Source organism: Copadichromis virginalis, linkage group LG10 (assembly GCF_057382275.1).
Source record: "Copadichromis virginalis isolate Kocher_CV1m ecotype Utaka linkage group LG10, C_Virginalis_male_GT1.1, whole genome shotgun sequence".
In the NCBI taxonomy this organism is placed as follows: domain Eukaryota; kingdom Metazoa; phylum Chordata; class Actinopteri; order Cichliformes; family Cichlidae; genus Copadichromis; species Copadichromis virginalis.
Window position 1 is genome coordinate 3,182,620 of NC_140627.1, and position 20,770 is coordinate 3,203,389.

The 20,770-nt window shown below is 42.7% G+C and overlaps 1 protein-coding gene across 3 annotated transcripts in view; it reads right to left on the reverse strand.

Moving 5' to 3' along the window:
- Positions 1-1,491: 1,491 nt before the first annotated feature.
- dscama (Down syndrome cell adhesion molecule a) overlaps positions 1,492-20,770 on the reverse strand; it is a 107,649-nt gene continuing 88,370 nt past the window's right edge. The window contains exons 12-33 of one of the 3 annotated variants that reach the window (XM_085469487.1): positions 18,135-18,331; positions 17,567-17,663; positions 17,334-17,462; positions 16,973-17,140; positions 16,368-16,438; positions 14,908-15,151; positions 14,479-14,625; positions 11,305-11,460; positions 10,776-10,909; positions 9,923-10,076; positions 9,274-9,391; positions 8,969-9,132; positions 8,773-8,871; positions 8,498-8,686; positions 7,252-7,542; positions 6,233-6,409; positions 6,112-6,142; positions 5,892-6,007; positions 5,658-5,807; positions 4,444-4,641; positions 4,012-4,314; positions 1,492-3,466 (exon numbers count right to left, since the gene is read on the reverse strand). In XM_085469487.1, the coding sequence (XP_085325613.1) occupies positions 3,087-3,466; positions 4,012-4,314; positions 4,444-4,641; positions 5,658-5,807; positions 5,892-6,007; positions 6,112-6,142; positions 6,233-6,409; positions 7,252-7,542; positions 8,498-8,686; positions 8,773-8,871; positions 8,969-9,132; positions 9,274-9,391; positions 9,923-10,076; positions 10,776-10,909; positions 11,305-11,460; positions 14,479-14,625; positions 14,908-15,151; positions 16,368-16,438; positions 16,973-17,140; positions 17,334-17,462; positions 17,567-17,663; positions 18,135-18,331 (3,713 nt within the window). In that variant the 3' untranslated portion in view covers positions 1,492-3,086. Of the gene's footprint in view, positions 3,467-4,011; positions 4,315-4,443; positions 4,642-5,648; positions 5,808-5,891; positions 6,008-6,111; positions 6,143-6,232; positions 6,410-7,251; positions 7,543-8,497; positions 8,687-8,772; positions 8,872-8,968; positions 9,133-9,273; positions 9,392-9,922; positions 10,077-10,775; positions 10,910-11,304; positions 11,461-14,478; positions 14,626-14,907; positions 15,152-16,367; positions 16,439-16,972; positions 17,141-17,333; positions 17,463-17,566; positions 17,664-18,134; positions 18,332-20,770 lie in introns of all 3 variants that reach the window. The other 2 variants (XM_085469486.1, XM_085469488.1) reach the window with 2 other exon arrangements.

The window sequence follows — 20,770 nt, forward strand, 5'->3', positions numbered from 1 at the left end:
GATAAACCCAAAGACGAGACAGTAGCAGAGTTACCTGGAGCACGGTTAGTTGCTTTAACCTGTCACATCACTGATCTAAATTTGGATAATCAGCATTGATGTTCCACGTCATCGATGGACGACACAACTGAAATCAAACTGATCACAGATTTTCAATCTTTCACAGTAAAGGTCAAAGGCTGCTTTCAAAATAAATCTGAACTGCTTTTATTTTAAATGAATTATATAATTGTATATAATTTACAGTGTAATTTCTCAGTTATTGCAGTCAACAGCTGCAAAGCCTCATGGAGAGAGTGGAGCCACTGACATTAGGAGTCTGCAAACCACTGGATGTCATGGCGTTTAAAAGTGAGGCTGCTGGTGTGTTAGGCATTCTTAAAATAATGTTTTGTGCTTTCAGTCAGCTTCGATTTATACAGTCATCCCTGAGCACAGACGTGGGATTCATTCTGAAGCTACGGAAACTTTTGAAATTTTGCTTAAAACACATCTGAGCTGAGGATGAAAAATTATAATAGCTTATCATGAACAGTTCAGACGTCTGACTCTCTCTCAAAACTGGGAACCCTAAAGAGTAAGTCAATAGATGTCAGTGGGAATAACATGACACCGGGAAAAATGACTCAACTGTACTGCCTGTTTTCTTTTCCTTTAGGGCAGGAGTGTCAAACATAACGCCCGGGGTTGAGAATCAGCTTTGGAAAGGTGAAGAAGGACCCTGGAATTTCAACTGTATTTTCAGAAGTTTCCTAGTGTTTCCTACTGATAGCTTTTCCTATTCATACTAAAGTAATTGAATTCCAGATTTCTGTATTTTACACATTTACGATTCATGCTCACAGATTTCTTTCATTTACGACAGCAGCATGTAGAAAAAACAAGACTTAGTGTTGAAATTGCGCTTGTTTTTCTTATATCTCACTGTTTACACTGACAGAAAGGGGACTTTCACTACATACGATCAAAGGGAATAAAATGGCTTGGACACCCCTGCTTTAAGGAAAAGAAACATTTACACTGTTGCTGTGCATTCTGGGATTTTGAGGCTTTGTTGGTGTTTTCGTCATTTGTCTTCTGACAAAATCTCTCCATGCTGCACATTTGCTGCTGAATATCTCTGGAAAACATCCCGTCCACGATTCAGGGCAGACTCAGCTGCTCATCTTAGTTTAAAGCAGGTTTGATAGAGAGGGTCTCAGCACACTGCAGGCTCATTGTGTTGACCAGACTGTACTGAGCAGCACATCACTGCCACCTGCAGGTAGGGAGTACAACGCTCAACATTAGGAAACTCATGTTTCATTGCTGTCACAGTGACAAAAACGAGGTGAAGACCGGGCATCTCTCTCGCCGAAATTCACGGCCCAAGCAGGCAGGGAGCGCGGCCTCCACCCGCTCTGGGCCCGTCTGCTCCGTCACCTCCGCCCCACCATCAAAGCTGCGAGGGACACTTTGGGGAACAGCCATTTTATTAATCAAATTTGAACCTTTGTGTTAGTTTCTCTTTATTCCAGTGCCACCATGGTGAACACTCATGTTAAAAATAAAAAGTGACATTTTTTTTGTTAAAATGTATAATCATAATGAAGACAGTTAATCATAGAAACTAATCATAGAAACTGACATTATGACCTCACAGCATTTTGGATCCCTCAGGCTAACTGAAAGAAAGAGAACAGAAACGGGCCAGGGCAGACAGGAACAGAAAAACAGTTTCTTACGTATATATCCACATGAACTTTTTTTTTCAGATACTTCCCATAGACATTATAGGTTTGGTTCGAAGGGGGGAATTCTGCTGGATTGTCTCACGTTTTTTTTTCCCTGTAGAGGAGCATTGCTGCAATGCAGCAACAGTAAATCTACTGAGGACAGTGAGAGCCCTGAAGACTCTACCTAGTGCACTGAGAGAAGGGATCTGGACACACTTGAGTCGGGCTGTTGTGAAGTGCAAACCATCAGTACTCAAAAACCTCCCTGTTCTAGCTAACATCATTTACCAACCTGGCAGACAAGCAGTGGTAAACTACACCTGAATACAAAAGCTGGAGTGTGTCCGGCCCTGTAAGTATACTCACAACATAGTTATTTATCATCATTACAGTACAGTATAGAGCAATAGTTTCCATAGACTTTTCATATCTTTTTTCATATTGCACCATCAGAGAATGGGACACAGAGAAAGATCAACAGAGACTCCATTTCCTAATTAAAATGAGATATGTGCAAACATGACTAAGGACTTTATTAACCAAATCAATTCTTCCCTGTAATATCCACAAATAAAAGTGATTTCTCTTTTTATATATATATTTATAGTAATAAGAATAATAAATCTTCACATTGGATCATTTCATAGTGTGACAAAATGCTCGACTGGGCTGCCCACCCAGCCGCGATCATAATCCTCATTGTCTTTTAATTGGTCAGTCCCCATGCATCCATAGGAAATAGATTTTTTTTTCTTCAAAAAAAGTAACAATTTGAGAGCAGCTGAAAAGTTTGGACTCTAGTTTCAATTGCTTTTGTTCCGAGATTTCTCCGAGTTTCACTGAATGCTTCAGAAGAAAATTCCATAGGAAAAAACATGACTCCAAATCGTCATCTTCCAGAAACCAGGAAAAGAAACCAAAGAGGAAGAAAAAAAGATGTCCAGGTTCTTATGAAAACACTGGAGAAGTGATGGTGATAATAGATCACTTGGTAATCAGTAATTAATGATCAATAATAGCTGACAACTAACAATTAATAATCACCAATTTCTTATAAAGAATGAACAAGAATAAATAAATGCTCCCTCATTACTCAATTAGTTTGGCAAAGCTCCGACTGGACTCCTCTCCAAATGAGTGAAAAATTTTTTTCTCAAGTGATACAAACAAATAAACAAAACAAAACAAAAAATACAAACAAGAGGTGAAAGAAAAGTCTAAAATAAATAAAAGGACATTAGTAAAAGTGACCCCGTCCTCGGAGGGAGGGGACATATATACAGAACTGTGTGGTGAAAGTCAGTTTACTGCACTTGAGTGTTAAGTCCAGTGTTAGAGTGAGTTCTAGTCCCGCCCCAGGTGCCCCTGCTGTTATACTAGCGTATAAGACTTTGCGTAGGGGTTGCTGCTCTGTTTCAGATGTCCTCTGGAGTCCAGCAGGGACTCCTGGGAGGTGCTGAGCTTGGCTGCCTGGGCCAGCTCTGAGCCCTCTCTGTGGGGGAGTGTGGCCGCTGATCCGGGTTGCCACTGGGCCACTGGGTCCCTGCTGGCCTGAGGGGCCTCTGTAGGTGTCGGGGGCGCCATCCGAGAGGGCCGCTTCAGCGAGCGGCTCTTCTGGGGCTCAAGGCAGGCTTGACCCATGGCCGCTCTCTCCCCACTAGCTGTCCCCCTAGATGACCCCGAGCAAGACATGCCTCGGTTTAACAGGAAGTCCATGCGCAGATAGGGAGGAAGGTGAACCAGCTCGCCCCCTGAGGGACAACAAACACAGAGCAGGGTCAGTAAGACGACAGACACTCCTGAACAACCTCACCCTGTTCTTATCAGGCTAAAATAATCCTGCTTATTCTTTTCAGCCAAATTACTCTTCCACTCCTGTGACATTGAAGGCGTGTGGAATAACTGGGCACTCTTATTTTGAAATGCACAAAACACCAAATCAGCAGTAATGCACTAATGCATGCGCTAATCAGGTAATGGACAGTTTCATTCATGTGGATTTACATTATAATGGCTGGGATTTGCTCACACTATCAAAACGTTCCTGTGCCTTTTAAAGCAGATATCGCTGCCTTTCTTTTTTGCCACATTTATAATGAATTTTTAGACAATGCTTCTGCATCTGTGTCCAAGTTGTTTTCATTCAGATTCGACTTGTGGTTTCACTTTAAATAAGACGACTATCAGCTTGAATGAATTCACTGCTGGTGTTAATATTAGGGGTAAACATTAGAGATGTTGAGCAGTTATAGTTTCAGGCAGGCTGACGTGTGGCCTCTGGACAGCTTGGCCTCACCCGGTCTGTGAGCCTTGGGCACGGCCATGTTCATAACCCGACTGACGTCCTGAGGCTTGGGTGGGGAAGCGGTGAAGCGGCAGATGCCTGATTCGGATGGTGTGCTGGAGGTCAGGCTGTCGGTGTAGTCGTTGGTGCCTGCCGTCATCTGCTCTGACGAAGTGTCAGAAATGAAGCATTCGGTGATGGTGAATTTGGCGTGTCGCAGCTGCTCCTCCATCTTGGCGTGCTCGTAGGCTCTGGCGAGCTCCTCGTAAGTGGAGGAGGCGCTCTCTGTTGACACCATGCTGCTCCGTGCACGGTCTGGATCAGGCCCAGAGTTAGTGGAGTGGATCATTGTTAGAATTAGTGCAATGGCATTTTGTGAAGGTTAATACAGGTGCTATGCTGTTAGACACGTAGGGTCACACAGAGCAGCTCTGTGTCATTTACCTGTGTCCTGAGATGGGCTGACGCTGTAGCTGTCACTCTCCTTGTCAACAGAGCCTGCCACTCTGGGTGTGGGCAGCCTCCAATCAGTGCTCAGAGTGTGAGAGGAGACTGGCGGGTGGGGGCGGTTTAGGGTCCACTGGCTGGCGTACCTGTTGCGAGCAGCTGGGCCAGCTTTGGCTGTGCGGCGGGCTGTCGGGTCTGAGAGCGAGGCAGAGAAACGCAAGGTATTTAAACAGGTCGAGCAACAACTTGGCTCAATGAAATGGTCATGATTACAACAGAAAAGAGTGGCAACAGTATATAGTCTCTGGGATTACAGTGGATTTTCTTCTGCATCACTATGCAGACTTTGATTACTAAAGTAATAAAAACTAACGGTGAGCTCACTGCATGAGAGCTATTGAGCCAAATTTATTAACATGTTGCACGAGTGTAAAAAAAGTGTTGTCAGTATTTATAAAGAGAGCACAGTGAGAAGATTGCATGTAAGAGGCGGGAGGAATTTTAAAATCAAGAACTTTATCTGATTCACTAATGTTGGCGGTGCACAATTTACCACTAACTGTGCCGATATCACAGCAGCTACTTCTGCACTGAGACGGCATCGCAGAGATTTAAGAGTGTGTGGATTACCAAGATTACCAAGTCACCCAGTTCTAAATGTGACCCGGAGCCTCGAACCTGAAGGAGGTCATCCAATGGCAACAAAACTTCGTCCAACTTTTCGTGCTTGTGGCATTGAGTTCAACATACTGTGGCTTCTGTGGCAGTAATTCCACAGTGGGGTTCAAATACAAAGGCTAAAGAACAACCGAGGGATGATGGCGCTGACTTTAAAAGCTGTCCTGCAAATAATAGTTTGTGCAGCCATCCTGCAGCTATTTATACCTGATAATAAACCAGCTGAAGTCTATTTGTGGAGTGGATTTCATGTAAATATAGAATCTGTAGTGAAACCGCTCCACAAGGAAACACCTTATTGACTCCAGAACAGCAGGCATGGCAACAGCACTGTAACTATGAAGCAGCATAATGTGGCGTATGAGTGTGGCAGCAGTCTGCTGAGCTTTTCAATGAATCCTCATAACTTCCAAAACAAAAGGCAAAGTGACAGAGGGAAGGTTCATGAAAGGAGAGAGTTCTGGGAAAATAAAAGGACACATAAACATTTTAATGTATTATGAAGTTAAAAAAAGAGTCCGTACTGGACTTACTAGTTCCTGGTCTGGCATCAGACACGTCTACCAGTGGACCAGTGGCCTGGGAGATTGATTGGTAGTGGACAGTGTGGGTGACTGTGGACGACTTCTGCTTCTGTGTCTCCCCGAAGTCGTTGTCGGTCAGTAGCACAGTGGACCTGTCATCTTTGAGACAGCAGCAGAAACAAACTTAGCCTGCGCGCCATCGTACATTATGTCCTGTGTCACCAGTGCTCGCTGCGTGCTTACCAACAGTCTCCATGGTGTCTCTCTCCTCGATGAGAAGCTGGGCTCTGGGGATATCGATGTGCATGCGGAGCGTCTGCTGCTGTTTGTTAATTGGCTCTGCTGGACGCGTGTTTTTACTGAGAAGCACAGAGCAGATGAAAAATGAGTGGAAGTAAAAAGATCTGTAATTGCGTCTGTGTGCATGCTGAGGTAAATGATGACGGCTTAATGAAGATGTTACCTCATGAGCATCTCAGCCAAGCTTTTTGCATCTAGGAAACATAAAGAGAAAATGTTAGAGGCAAGCACGTAGCAGATTTGGGAAACCCGCCCATCACGTGCGGGGACCCCCATCATCTCACCTCTGAGCCTCTTGAGCCTCTGCTCCCTCCTCCTCCTCCTCAGCACCAGAAGGCCGATGAAGATCACGACGATACCCACCAACACGCAGGAAATGGTTACCATCATCTTCAAACCCTCACCGCTCCCAGAGTTATCCTCGCTCACATTGGGCGCCTTCACTAAAGGTGCGATGGTACCTGTGCAGAGGTCATGTGACAGTGTCAGGAGACACAACCTGCATGACAACCCCCTGATCTGTCTCTTTAAATGAAAGCTACTGAATGAATCCTAATGAGTAAAAAAAAGTCAAGAGCATTACAAATTTTGTGTTTCACCATAAGCTGCTGCCCTTTCCTAATCGTTGTGCTTGACCTTTGTCAAATTGACACTAATGCTTTGTTCTCATTTCGCCCAACTGTACCTCAGTACCAATGAACTCATCCTTCACAGCTTAATGCTCACCCCCACCCTCTCTTCAGCAGTCGCAGAATGTGAGTGAGGGAGGAAATGAAGTATTTGTTCCTCAGAAGTGATTGTGGTAGAATACTGCTGAGCCCCTGGTGTGCAATATGAGCTGGTAATGCTGGTATCCTTTATCTCAAAGGAGATCAGGAGATTATTTGATTCTTGTGTTAGAATTCAGAGGGCTTGTGAAGGCGTCGTCATCATGAAAGCCAAGCTGCAGCCACTAGATTTGGTATGAAATGTGCTTTTTATTGCCCGATTTGTCAAAGGCGGCGGCTCAGTCTCCTTGAGCCTGGAGCTCTGCCATTAACAGAAAAGGTCATTTATTCCTCTTTGCCTCAAACTCTCACACTTAGTCAGACTCTTAATGCTATAGTTACTGAGAACTTATGGCTTTTATCACCAATTCCCTCCTAAAGTGTGAGTGTTCACATGATACTACCTCTGGAGCAGCCAGTGAATCACGCAGCTACAGTACCCTGCTGGTTTCAGTAGCCCACGACAGACAATCACTCTGCTCCCTGTGAAGAAAAGAGTGGGAAACAGATGGTCTCCTGCCACCATGTGAACTCACTGCCATCATAGCTGAGTGTTCCAAACTTGACTCTCTTCTCGGCATAGCCGGCGCTGTTGTAGACTTTCATCTGCAGCTCGTACCAGGTGGCCTCCTGCAGGTCGTAGAGGACGTAGCTCTTGGTGAGGGAGGTGCGCTGTGCCGTGGTCCAAGTGGGCGAGTCTACCGGCCGATACTCCAGGGTGAACGAGGTGATCGGGCATCCGCCGTTATTCCAGCCGTTCAGGTTGAGCTTGACTCGAGTGGCATTGATGCTAGTGAAGAGCTCCTGTTCTTTAGAGTACTGAGGTTCTGTGGGAAGAAGGAAAAATAATCAGCATTCAGACACAAAATTAAGAGCTAAGACGAAGTACACCTTGATTAGACCTGCTTTTGCATTCACACAGTCTTTATTCTTTGTTGCATACGTTCAACAAAGTGCTGGAAACAGGAAACCTCAGAGATTTGGACCCATGCTGGCATTGGCAGCTATCGTGATAAGGAAGCCATTTGAGTAAACTCACTGTCAAGTTCATGAACTTTGTGACAGAGTGCATTATTTGCAGGAAGGATTTACCAGTGACTGTGTGTACACTTAATCAGATGCAACACATTCTGTGCTATCACTTTATTTTCTAAATCAGGATGTTTTCAGAAACTGAAACCAAATTCAAATTTGGTGGATCTGTCGAGCGCGCTCTGAGATTTCACCAGGGATCTGAAACCTGCACAGGCGGCGGTCTGAAACCTGAGCGGGTGGTAGGATCTGGGTGTCCTGGTAAGAAAGTCTACAGCTGAGGAGTCCACAATGAGAATTTATTCTCCAGGGTGAGACTGTCAGCTCAAGCCCCGATGAGGGAGTGCAACCTCCTGAATTGCCACTGAGCCATTGTGTGTTTGCACAAAGTACACTAAAAAGTTGTTTCCATTGCTCCAAAAAATGAAAATTAAGTTAACACACCGGAGAAGATCCAGGATAATTAAAAGGCAATGATCTAAAAATAACTGCAGTCTGCTCACGCATGAGAATTTTGAAGGATCGGTCTGGTTTAAATCCAATAAGGTTTTGGCTCTTCACAGGTTTGATCACACCGTATATATTATTATTTCTCAGGGAAAAAAGTTAAAACCTCTTTGACCTTTTAAAACGTGTTTATCACTCCAATCATTTGCTGTATTGTTAAGTATTTTAAGTTTACTTTTAAATAAGTGGAGGCTGCACAACGACTAACCTGTAACATGCCCCTTAAAGAAGAACAGTTCATACCTTTCCCATGGGTCTTTGCTTCAATGATCTCACTGATGCGTCCGGGGCCCACGGCATTCTGGGCGGTTAGGGTGAACTTGTACCAGGTGCCGCATTTGAGATTCTCTAGCCTGTAAGAGCGCTCACTTGGACTGATGGCAAAATTACCCCACTGTTCACTGTTATCCTCTGAGTACTGCAAGATGTAGCCTGAAGGTGGCACAGATGGAGACATGAATGTAAATCAAATGGTAAAAAAAGCAGTGACAGAGAAGGACAGGCAGAATCTCTCTGACCTCTAATGGAGCTGCCACCGTTATCTCCTGGGATCCAGGAGAGGGTGATGGAGGTGGTGGTTGTCTTGGTCACTGTGAGGCGAGGCTGGTCAGGAGGAACTGAAGGAAACAGCAGGATTTAAAGAAAGAAATCTAGCACTGAAAAAGATGATAACGTGTCATTCTTTTGTCTTTCTGCCCATGTTGTAATTCTCACCTTGAACCTGGAGGTTTAGGACAATCTTGTCCAGCCCAAAGCTGTTACTGGCCACACATGTGTAGTTCCCAGAATCCTCTGCTTTCACTGTGCGGATAACGAGGCTGCCGTTCGTATGGACGCTGCGCCGGCTGTCAATCACAACGGGTGCTGGGGTCCCGTTGCTGAGGCAGAGATGCATTTACGATTAACTTTCAGCTTCTAGTGTGCCACACAGACACTGGATATTTTAAGGAGACAATATCCACAAATATTCAGCTGTGAAAAGATCCTCAGTGATCCTCAGTGATTAGTATTTTACTCACATCTCCTTCAGCCACTTGATGGTTGGTGAAGGATCGCCAACTGCCTTACAAGGCAGCAAGATGTCCCTCATCCAGGGGGTCGTTACGGTCCTGTTGAAGGTCAGGATCCGAGCCGGAGCTGCAAAAACACACAACTGATCAGCCTGCAGTGAAATTCAAAGACATGTGTTCCTGTTTAAATATTTCAGATGGAGAATTTAACTTAAGGTGTGCTCACACATGTCTAACCTGACAGACTTCTTAAAGAAACTAGTGAAGAATACATTTCTGTGACAATTATTGCAACTTTCTACAGGGGAGCAATAGAAAGAATCGTAACTGCAAAGATCACAAACTGGTATTAGATATGCACAGTGCAAGACCAGAAAGCTCTGCAGCGGGCGCTTAATATAGGAGCTGACTCCAGACAATAAAGACCTGTTGGTATATGCATCAGCTTATCTGCGTTTACAGAACATGCAACATGTTCCCAGGGCCAAATGCAGCATTATTCCCATTTAGTAATGCTCCTTGTCTTAAGAGTCATTTTTACCCAAACTGCACATTTTACGCATCCACTTTGCACTTCGAGCTCACAAACGTGATACCAGGCAACAGAGAGCTGTTCAGCATTGAAAAGCACATTTTATAAGAGAGTAGCTCCACCGACCCTCAGCCATGGGTTTGACAGTGATGATCTCGCTGGCATTTCCACGGCCCGCAGCAGTCACTGCAACAACCCAGACGCTGTACTGACGGTTTTTGCTCAGGTTGGGGATGCGGTAGAAGAATACATCTGGGGCCGCCTCAAACTCACTGCTCACCTGGAGGAGGGAGGACGTTCATAAATGACTCCAGTGCATAAAAAAAACACTCAGGGGTAAAACTACACATGCTGATGTTTTCTATTGAGCCCAAACCAGTAATGAACAAATATCGTGTTTGCACCCAGCTGGACTGATGCTGTCCACGACCAGTTCTCAAACAGCTCAAACTATACTGGCCAGAGTTCACATTTATTCACTATCTGTGATTTTTTTGTACACCTCTGCAAATGTTATAGTTGTTTAGGTGCTACAAATATTTGTGTTTCACATGTTCATGCCTTGTGTGTACACACATCTTTAGGACACATCACATATTTACAGTTTCTTGTGTGATAAATGCTTCAAATAGTAATAAATAAATGGTTCTAAATGTCCTGATATGCAGGGCTATGAAAACTTAGGGTGCTGTAGCATTATGCTGAGCAGGTGTAAAGCTCTTTAAAGCTAAAGAAACCCACACAATTACTAATTATTTCTGTTTTTTGTAAACTTTTGTTTTTACTTTACTTTTACTGTAATTATTAAACAAACATAAGTCATCTTTGCTTCGAGCCGAAGCTCCAGGTTCCTGGTTATCTTCCTGGTTAGCTAGCTCTAAAACCGGAACTTGAATTAAAAAACGAACAAACAATGTTGCAACAATGTGTAACAGTGTAACATTGTCTTTTTGAATGATACTTTGTTGATGTGCTTTACCGTGGGGTGTGGGTTGGAGCAGAAAACGGTGTATTTCCTGATGATGCCGTTCACTTTGAGAGGAGGAAGCCAGGACACGAACACCATTGAGTTGGATGCAGCTGCTGCCTTTACCCCCGCCGGAGGACCGGGAACTGAAAGCATGAGATAATTTAGTTGATATACTCCGTACATTAAGCTAATATTAATACTTGAAAGATTTTTATGGCTCTTTTTACACTGATTATACAGCTAGATAACAGATGGCCACATAACATATTCTCTCTGCTGCATGCGAGACTTACTGCTCTCTACTTAATAAGTATATTTAGGATCCTGCCTCATTTTTATCCCAGTAAAATACTGTTGGTCTAGAAAAACTGACATTTAGTGTAAAGAGGGGAGATATTGTAATTCCTTGAGGCAGTGAGTCAAATTCACTTTAGCACAGATCTTAGCATAACCTGACCATGAAACAACCTCTATGACAGAAGCTCGCTACAACCTGACAGCTGCCTTTTTATTTGGAGAGGTGACTTAATCGGCCTACCGTCCTCCTTGGTGCGGGTGTAAATCTGTTCACTGCGGACACCATCACCAGCTCTGGTGAAGGCCAGCACCTGGATGCTGTAGTTGGTATATTTCTCCAATCCATCCAGCTCCAGTGAGGGCTTAGAGGTTGTCACGTTCCTGATCTCTCCGAGCTCTGGCCAACAGAAAACAGAAGAAGATGAGTTTGGAGAATAGTGAATAAATCAGCGTGGTGTCTACACATCTCTGTTCACTTCTGACATGTTAAACTGTTTATGTTTGACTGGATCAACTGGAAAAAATGAGACTGAGAATACGGTAACTGCACATATAATGTCTGTGTAGGCTCTCACTCATCCAGGTCATGGTAATCTAAGGACCTTGGAGACATCTTCAGGAAACTTAAAAGTCTTTCTTTGTTAACCTAAACAGTTATATGTTTAGGTTCTGAACTTGTTTAAATTCAGATTTATCCTCTAAACACACTGACAGCAGTATTAAATCGGGCTTCAGTATATGTAAGAATATTCTGGTTCCTGAATAATTTTTGTGGAAAACAAAAATCCCCATAATGTCTCCTGTTGTAAATAATCCCGTTATGTGACAGGTTGCCACTGGTCCAAACATGTGACTACTAAAATATAGAGGCTCAAATACATAAAAGTAATATCAGGCCTAAGCGAGCACAGCCTGAGATGATTTCATATTCAGTCACAAAATTTAAACAAGTCTGGATCCAAGCGTACATGGTTCCCTCAGCTCTTAACTTCTGGATTATCAACACCTCAATGTGTCTGTATTCCTTCACCACAATGTGTTCTCGTCCACAGTTCTAGTTTTTCATTTCACTCCAGAGATCTATAACGGACCCCCAGCTACTGCTCTTCTCCTCATTAAGGAGGAGAGCGTTTAAAACACTTGAAAAACACAATAGGATGTACAGGTTAACCAAGACTGTGGTTGTCTGTGTCTGGCCCACAGTCTTCATATCCAGGAACAAAAATTAAAAAAAAAAAATTTAAAATCAAAAATTATGTTTGCATCAAACTGGAACCACATCCTGATAAAGAAAAGTGACAATAATCAGAGGCCCGTATTTTTCTGGTGCCTGCAACTGCGAGATAACTGCAGCTCTTCCGTGACTTTAATTGATTCGAACGGTGGATTAATTGTTTTTCCGAGCCAAAAGGATATTTGCAGATGGTGTGATGACTTGCTGCTGTTCATTGTTTGACATAATTGCTGAAGATAATAGTTTTTGGCTGTTTAGGCTGTTGGTCAGACAAAAGAAGCAATTTGAATATGTTACATTCTAATTTTTTAACTGTTTTGCTGACATTATGGAGAAAAAATAGACTGAATAAGCAGGAAAATCACTGGCAGAGTATTCAAAAATTCAGTTCTGTTGTCTTTTAGAGTTTAGATACTTTGATTTCTCTTACTCAACAGAAGTATTTACAAAAAAACAAAAACAAAAACAAATGAACAAAGTCATAACATCCAGTTTGTTCTTGTCCTACAAACTGCAACACCGGCACAGCCTGCACCGCTGCAGGTTCTATAACTCCCTCTGCTGGTCAATGAGATTATTCCATCATCCTGATGTACTACACTTGTCTGGCACTGAGTGCAATAAACAGCTCAATATATTAATTGTTAGGCTGCAGTATATATAAAAAATTAAAAACACAAATATTTACAAATAATAGCATTTTAATGTAGCTTTGAGAATACATTCACTGTTACCATGCAAACTAGCCATGGCTGTCAAGTCTTGAGCGTTCATGTTCTGTAGGCAGGCCAATGTGATGTGACAGTGCAAGGGGCAAAGGTAATCATGCTGTCACAAGCAATCTGGCTGACACTGCCATGCTATGCTGTCCGCCTTCCATCAGCATACAGCCTGTTGGCCAGCAGTGAAGGTTATGCCATGCCTTAAAAATCCATCTGAGTATCTACACTAAAAGCTACTTGTTTCTAATGACCAAGAAAAAGTCACACGCAGTAACGCTTTGAGCCGGCATGTCAGGATGGTAACTTAGAGCACTGCTTAACCTTAGCAATTCTATAAATCTTTTTACACGTGCACATATTTACAGTAATAGCCTCAGAAGTGATGGCCTGCCATTGGCATCAACAATATCTTGCCCAAGGACATCTCAGAATACTAGGACCACTAAGTCTGCTGTAATTGGGCAACACGCTCCAAAACCACAGTGAAGCTGTCAGAGTGTCCTTGGATGTGGACTGGTCAAGTAAAACTATTTGGTCTAGGCTCAGTGTGGGGATCTAAATGTAAGAAAACAGCGGGCCTCATTCACCGACACAAACAAATCAAATGTTTTATGCACAAATCTTAGCTTCATCCCTATTTTTTTTATCTGTTTGTAGCTACTAACAAATTAGAACATCAGTCCACAAGAATGCAGGAATTACAGCAGATGGTTGTCCTTCCTGCTAAGAGGGAGTTTTTCCTTCCCCACTACTACCGAGTGCTTGCTCATAGAGGTTGTTAGAGGTGCTTAGAGGTGACTGAACAAAGCTGAATTGAATTGAAATAAACAATAAAGACCGTGGTTGGATAAAATAATAGAAATACAAATCTTTAGCATATTAAAATGTTAAATGGAAACATATTAAATGAACAGATGTATTAAATAATTATAAAACGGATGCCCCTTCATCCTTGTTGGATGTTATGACTTTGACCTACATTTCTTGACATTTCTTTATCCACTGACTGCACTTGTGCTAACAGATCAGGTGATCCTTGTCCAGGGAACGCAGCTCTCTCTGACTTGTGGCTTGATCTGGCTCTTAGCTCACACACTGATCCTTCAGACATGCTAGCAGGCTAGGTGTGCCCCCTGCACAGGTGCATCGGACAGGGTTATCCACCTCTGCTCTGATTGGAAGCAGACTCATAGTAGTGCAGATCACACCAACCTGTGTGTGTATATGTTTTCATGAAAGAAATGCTATCAGGAATAGTTTATAATTATACTCTATTTGAGGAGGAAGTGCAGATTTCTGGAGACTGAGATGCATTTTTGTAAAATGCATGTTAATCTAAACTCAGGTTTGCATGCTCTCGTGTGTGTGTGTGTGTGTGTGTGTGTGTGTGTGTGTGTGCGCGCGTGTGTGTGTGTGTGTGTGTGTGTGTGTGTGTGTGTGTGTGTGTGTGCGCGTGTACCTCCATCAGGCAGGTTGGCCCAGTAGATAACCCTGAATCCCAGCAAGTTGCCATTCAGAGCTTCTTTAGGAGGCGTCAGCCAGGATAGTGAAATGACCTCTGGGGAAGTCGCAACGGCCTGGACGTTCTCTGGGGGACGACTGGGCACTGAGTAGAAAAAACCCAGAGTATAAAAACAAACACTGACAACACACGTAATACCCAGTGATCTCCACTAGGTTGTGTTACATCCTCACAAATAGCTGCAACATTAAACCACGCTACCTGGCTCCTTCACAGCTGTGTTTGTAATGCGATACTCCAAATGTATTCGTGCTGTATTTAGATCAAGGGTTTTGTCTCATTTTCTGCGTACAACATTTCTCATTCATTAAAATGTTGATGTGAAACTGCAAATAATAAGAATAGTTTTATTTCCTCCCCTCTTACCGTCCTCCAGTGTGGTAGCAGCCACCTCGGTGGAAGACGGCCCTGTCCCAGCGCTGTTACTGGCTTGCACCACGACTCCATACTGGGTGAACTTCTTCAGATTATCCAACACCAGGCTTTCTGCATTGTCCCCTGTGGTCTCCACACTGATCACACTGAACTGGTAGTTTCCTCCTGAGCTGTACTCCCTGTAGCCTACCTGGTAGCCTTTGATGGCCCCATTTTGGAGGTGCTTTTTGGGCGGCTGGCAGAAAAATGACAACACTCATTAGAGATTTTCTGGCTGAATTAAATATACACTGTGCTAACGAGGGAGTGCTAGCACACACACAGATAATTTGTCAGTTAATCAGATTTTTTCCACTCATGCTCCTATCATGTGTTGTTCACATCTGGTAATGAAATCCATCTTGTTTGTAACACCCAACCTACCAAAACACAATCAAAAATGCATTAAGGGCGTATTTAGGTCTGAATGGTCAGTACGGGCAGGAAACAAGAAGGTGTAACGATACATGACACCAAGTAGGTGATGCATCCAAGTGCATTCCTCATTCTGCTGAAGGAAAAGAAAATGTTGTAATGCTGCAAATGATTTATATTCAAATCATTCTGTTTGTCTTTCTTAATCATTTACTGGGAGAACTGAAGCACCAGCACAAACCTTTTCTTTTTGCTGGTTGAGAGAAAATGTGCACTTTTTTACCATTTAAAGCAGCGGTCTCCAACCATTTTTGCGCCACGGACCGGTTTATGCCCGACAATATTTTCACGGACCGGCCTTTAAGGTGTTGCGGATAAATACAACAAAATAAAACTAGTACCGGTACCGAAAAAAAGAAGATTTATTCATAACACACGTGAAAAGACCCAGGAAAACCGAGTTAACGATAAAAACGATAACAAAATAACGCTGAAAACCGATAAAAACCCTGAAAACTATACATTTCACACCTGAGCTTCAACTCTCGCGGCCCGGTACCAAACGACTCACGGACCGGTACCGGTCCGAGGCCCGGGGGTTGGGGACCGCTGATTTAAAGCGTAGCAGTGTGCCATTTGAGAAAGCATGACGTGGATGCATGAATTGAATTGCTTTGAAATACAACAATGCAAGCTTTAAACAAGACCACATGTTATTGCACATTGCAAATTAATGGATTCCCCGACTTTCAACTAAGCAGATGAGAGATGCAAATATTGTAACTTCTTCTGAAAAAGCAGAGTAATAAAATATCCTACAGCAAACTGGTTCAAATCCTCAAAGTAAAATAAAGAAACACCTGAGCTGAGCTACTCTGCTCGCTGCTGAGCTAATCCACAGGAGCAGCAGGTTAAATGCTTATGGACACAGTGGAGAGAACAGCACTGGATTTGGAGATAAATCTGTATCTATATGTATACAGCTAAAGACTGCACACATTCAGTCTATGGTAACACACAGGATCAGCTGAACTCACCCTCCATGTGACTCGGATGCTCTGGGAGGAGAGGGCTTCCAGCTGCACATCCTGAGGTGGACCATCAGGAGCTGAGATCATGTCAACGACATAAACGTCTGATTAAAGTGTGCACATCGAACCAACTGAATGAGTGAGGCTGTGGATAAATATATGGAGCTTGTATATGTAGGTGGCTGCTGAGGGTGAGGGGAGGCTGCCAGAGTGGGGAGCACTGGGGGGGGGGTAATTTCCCTCCTGCTTTTCTCTATTGACCAGAGTGTGACATTTACTACCGAGGCTGCTAATTGAAAAGTTTTGCTTTTAGTGCAGGGTCAGCGTGTGTTCAATAATGCATCAGAGCCGATGGGCTGATGTCACCGGGCTGTTAATGAAGTGACACAGTTGGCTCTTCACCTCCTTTTGCCTCCTGTCTCTAATTCGTTGGTCACACTCTGATTGTTGTCTTTCATCGTGCGTTTTTGCTACACCGAGTTTTGTCTTACTGTACATTATTCACAGTCCTGAAAATCAGATAATTGCGTGCTTGCATTATTTAGTTCTGCAGAGAAAAACAGCACAGAATGCATTTGGCTTTGTGAGGGATTCAATCTCTTAATTCTCACCTGCTTCATCAGTGGTGATGGTGAGCTCATTGCTGGCCTCACTCTTCCCAATCAGGTTCTTGGCAAACATGCGGATGTTGTAGGTGGACGAAGGATGAAGGTCGATGATGGTGGCCTGGTTGAGCTGAGGGGAGACGTCTTTGGTCTTCTGTGCAGTATCCCAGGAGGCTGAGGGGGAAAGGCCAAGTTTTATTGGTGGGCCTGAACTCAAGAGGTCAAATCAGGCTAAGTGCATTAAATTATAGCTTTGAGATTAAATGAATGCACTGATAATTCACGTCTCGCTACTGGCTTAGCTGTTTTCCAGATTGGTATTACACCAGTATGTTGTAATTATGGACTCAAATGAGCTTCACTGTACCTGATTTATTCTTGCTCTCAATATCAAAGCCTGTTATTGGACTGTTGCCATCGAACCCCATCGTCCAACGCAGTGCGATGGTTCTGTCTTTCACTTCTCTGATCTCCACTTCTGGGGGGTCCGGGGGCTCTACAAGGCCCAAAGTTAACTCAGTGTTACTGGAGGATGCATTATTGTGAGGCTTAAAAGGATCTATGGCTTTATTTGAGCATTTCAGTCTGGTGAAGTTATACCTTGTACCGTGAGCTGTATGATTCCTCTGTCTTCACCAAAAGAGTTAATGGCATGGCAGGAGAAGAAGCCGGAGTCCTCCCTCACTGTGGGCATGATCTAGTGGATGCAGAGGAACGACAGGACGTGAATAATGAATGGGTGTAGAATAATACATCTAATGGATGCCTTTTGGTCCATTAGTATTGCCGAAGCAACAAAGTGAGAATAATTGTTGTATCTTTTTATTTTGGGATGTTGCCTCAGCGTAAGGATCTTGGCAGGATGTGAAACATCATTTAGAAAATTGTTTCCCATCGTTTTTGGCTTTTGAATGTTTGTGGCCTTGAATGTAAATGTAAAAATACAATATTCCCTTTGTTCTTATGTCTGTAATGATGTGACGATGCTACAGATTCATCCCAGCACATCCCCATAGATGGCAAACATACAGTATCCATCTTTAAATACAGTCTAACAATTAGATTAGGTTTAAATCTAATTTAACTCACATGGAAACTGTGCCAAATATTAAACCATCATCATACACCAACAAAATATAATCTCAGACTGACCACTTCAGCCTCCTACCTGCAGGGTGGAGATGACTTCATCGCCCACCTCCTTGACAGAAACCACGTAACGGCTGGTCTCAGGGTTGATGATGCGTTCCTCCTTTTCCCAGCGCACCATGATGGGTTTCTCACCGTGGGCCGTGCAGCTCATCTTCTTTTCTTCGCCCTGCGTGGCCAATGTGGTGTTGGGGTAGGACGTGATCATAGCGGGGACTGGTGTGAAGACAAAGTGGAGAGAAAAAGATTTTGTTCGTTTCATTTCACAGGTGACATCGGTACTCTGTAAACACCAGCTGTTGTTCAAAGGAACAACAACTTTTAATTAAGATATTGATATTTTGTATTGACAAGATATTGTTGTGGTATCAGTATTGATATAAATATGTAGGCATATAAGATCTACTGATGCCCGTCTGTTGTATCAATTTTCGAATAAATGTTCAAATGTAGTGTGAGAAAGAGCTTTAAACCAGTATGTGCTTATATATATATATATATATATATATATATATATATATATATATATATATATATATATATATATATATATATATATATATATATATATCCCTCAAGCTCCCAGGCCTCTGGTAGAGGACCCGAGCTTGAAGGATAAACCGCCCGCAGGGGCGTGCTGGGTGTTTTTTTATATATATATATATATATATATATATATATATATATATATATATAGGCAGTTTAAAAAATGATCAGACCACATGCCATAAAAAACAAGAAAAAAATAAAGGAAATAACTGTATTTTTGCATGTTTATAAAGAAAAAATAACAATGTGCTTTAGTAGTTCTTTACATTTTTTATATTTGAGTATTTCAATATTCCATATTTCAGTTGAAGACCTTGGGCATTCTAGTGGAAACATAAATCATAAAAAAACAGTGTTGGTAATTACAATTTATACAACAATAATGATAAAAAGGTTTCAAAATCTGGACTTAAATTCCACTGTGATGCGTCGGCGTGACCTTAAACAGGCTGTTCATGCTTGAAAGCTCAAGAGAAGAGAAAGAACGCAAGAAGAGTGAAACATGTATTTAGTATGTTCAATAGTGTCACGTGTCTGCAGGCTGCATGTTTTCTTAGGTAAGTATGTTGGTGCCACCCATGTCATTTTTGAGCTTGTTTTGAGTTGTGGACTTTTTTCCTTCCTTGTTTTTCTGGGGTAAGAGCTCAGCTACGTTTTGGTTTTGTCTTTTTGTGGGGGGGTTTTTGGCACAACCTAACTGTCCCTTTCTCCCCAACATTTGTTTTATGAATTTGGGTCATTGCTTTTGTGAGAAAGCTGCCATTAAACTTGTCTCAGCGTATAACACTTGTACTGGGTTTCTGGAGTTGTTGTGTTGTTGTTACGCCCTCGAGGAGGCGCAACAATAGTGATATCTGTACTTTCTGCTAGTCCTCATCCCTTCACCTCTGCCTCTTTAAGCAAGCGATTACTTGGGAACTAATTGCTCTTATAGCTCCTTTTAACACTGTAAGCCTAAAATACCTAAAACCCATTCAGAGTAAACTGACACTATGATTTCATTATATTCAATGTAATATTATATCTATCAGAAAGATGTTCCTCAGTTAAAGATGCACTATGTAGTAAAAAAAGCATAAACAATCAAATAACACAGTTAACAGGCAGGCCTATGATTGGCTGGAAGGTGAGGAGCAGCTGATGACTCTGCTGTCCTAAACATAAACATCATGAAATAAAAATGAACGAATTCCTTTTCTGGAACTTCTTACAGAGCAAACGTTGTTTTTTTAGTTTTGCAAAAATGTTTAGTATTCATTTTGTAAATTTTATATTAAAATACGATAAAAGCTGAAAGCAAAAATAAATAAATAGAAAAAAACACGAAGCTTCACGTGTGTTTTGTTGAAACAGCAGATATAAAACCTGTAATGTTGTGTTGATGGCAGCGCACAGCTCTGGCGTGCATCGTAGGGTACTAAGTGGTACAGTTATGCTCTAACAACACTCTGAAGACACCACACTAAATGTACACTAACGACATACTGTACATGGCTCATTACACCCACAGCAGAGTGTATAACAACCTTCCACTCCCAGATGCTCTCACACATAAACACACCTCTGCCTGCGCATGCACGCCAACACGTGTGCTCGCTCTCATTTTGCGTCCCCCCCCCCCACATACACACACACAAAGCGTTACTCTGCTGATCTGATGGGACGTGTCAGGCAAGAGGTTGCGAACATTTAAGCCTCATCTCTTATTCACTCTGCCGCCATTTGAGGCTCGGCTCTGGAAAAGAACGCTGATTTATTTTGCATGACAAGTATGAATTTTTTGTGAGACACATTTGGAAAAGTGAGGGGAAATAAATAACCGCTCCGGCTTTATGTAAACGTTATCGTTTGAGAGCAAAGCTACTTTCATTTCGCCATGTAAGTGGCTCCGAGGTGGCACGGGGCCGTGTTGTTGACACTCCTGGCACAGTGGGATACTACGCTAGGCGACAAAAAGGAAGGGCAACGAAGAGACTGAGAAGGCTCGGCTCATCGGGTGTGGAGAATACCTGTGTACTGTAAACTTTAAGATATTTTAGTATCTGGCATTTTGTAAAGAAACATTGAAACTACGCTCATCACAAGAGCATCATTATACAGTTGTGT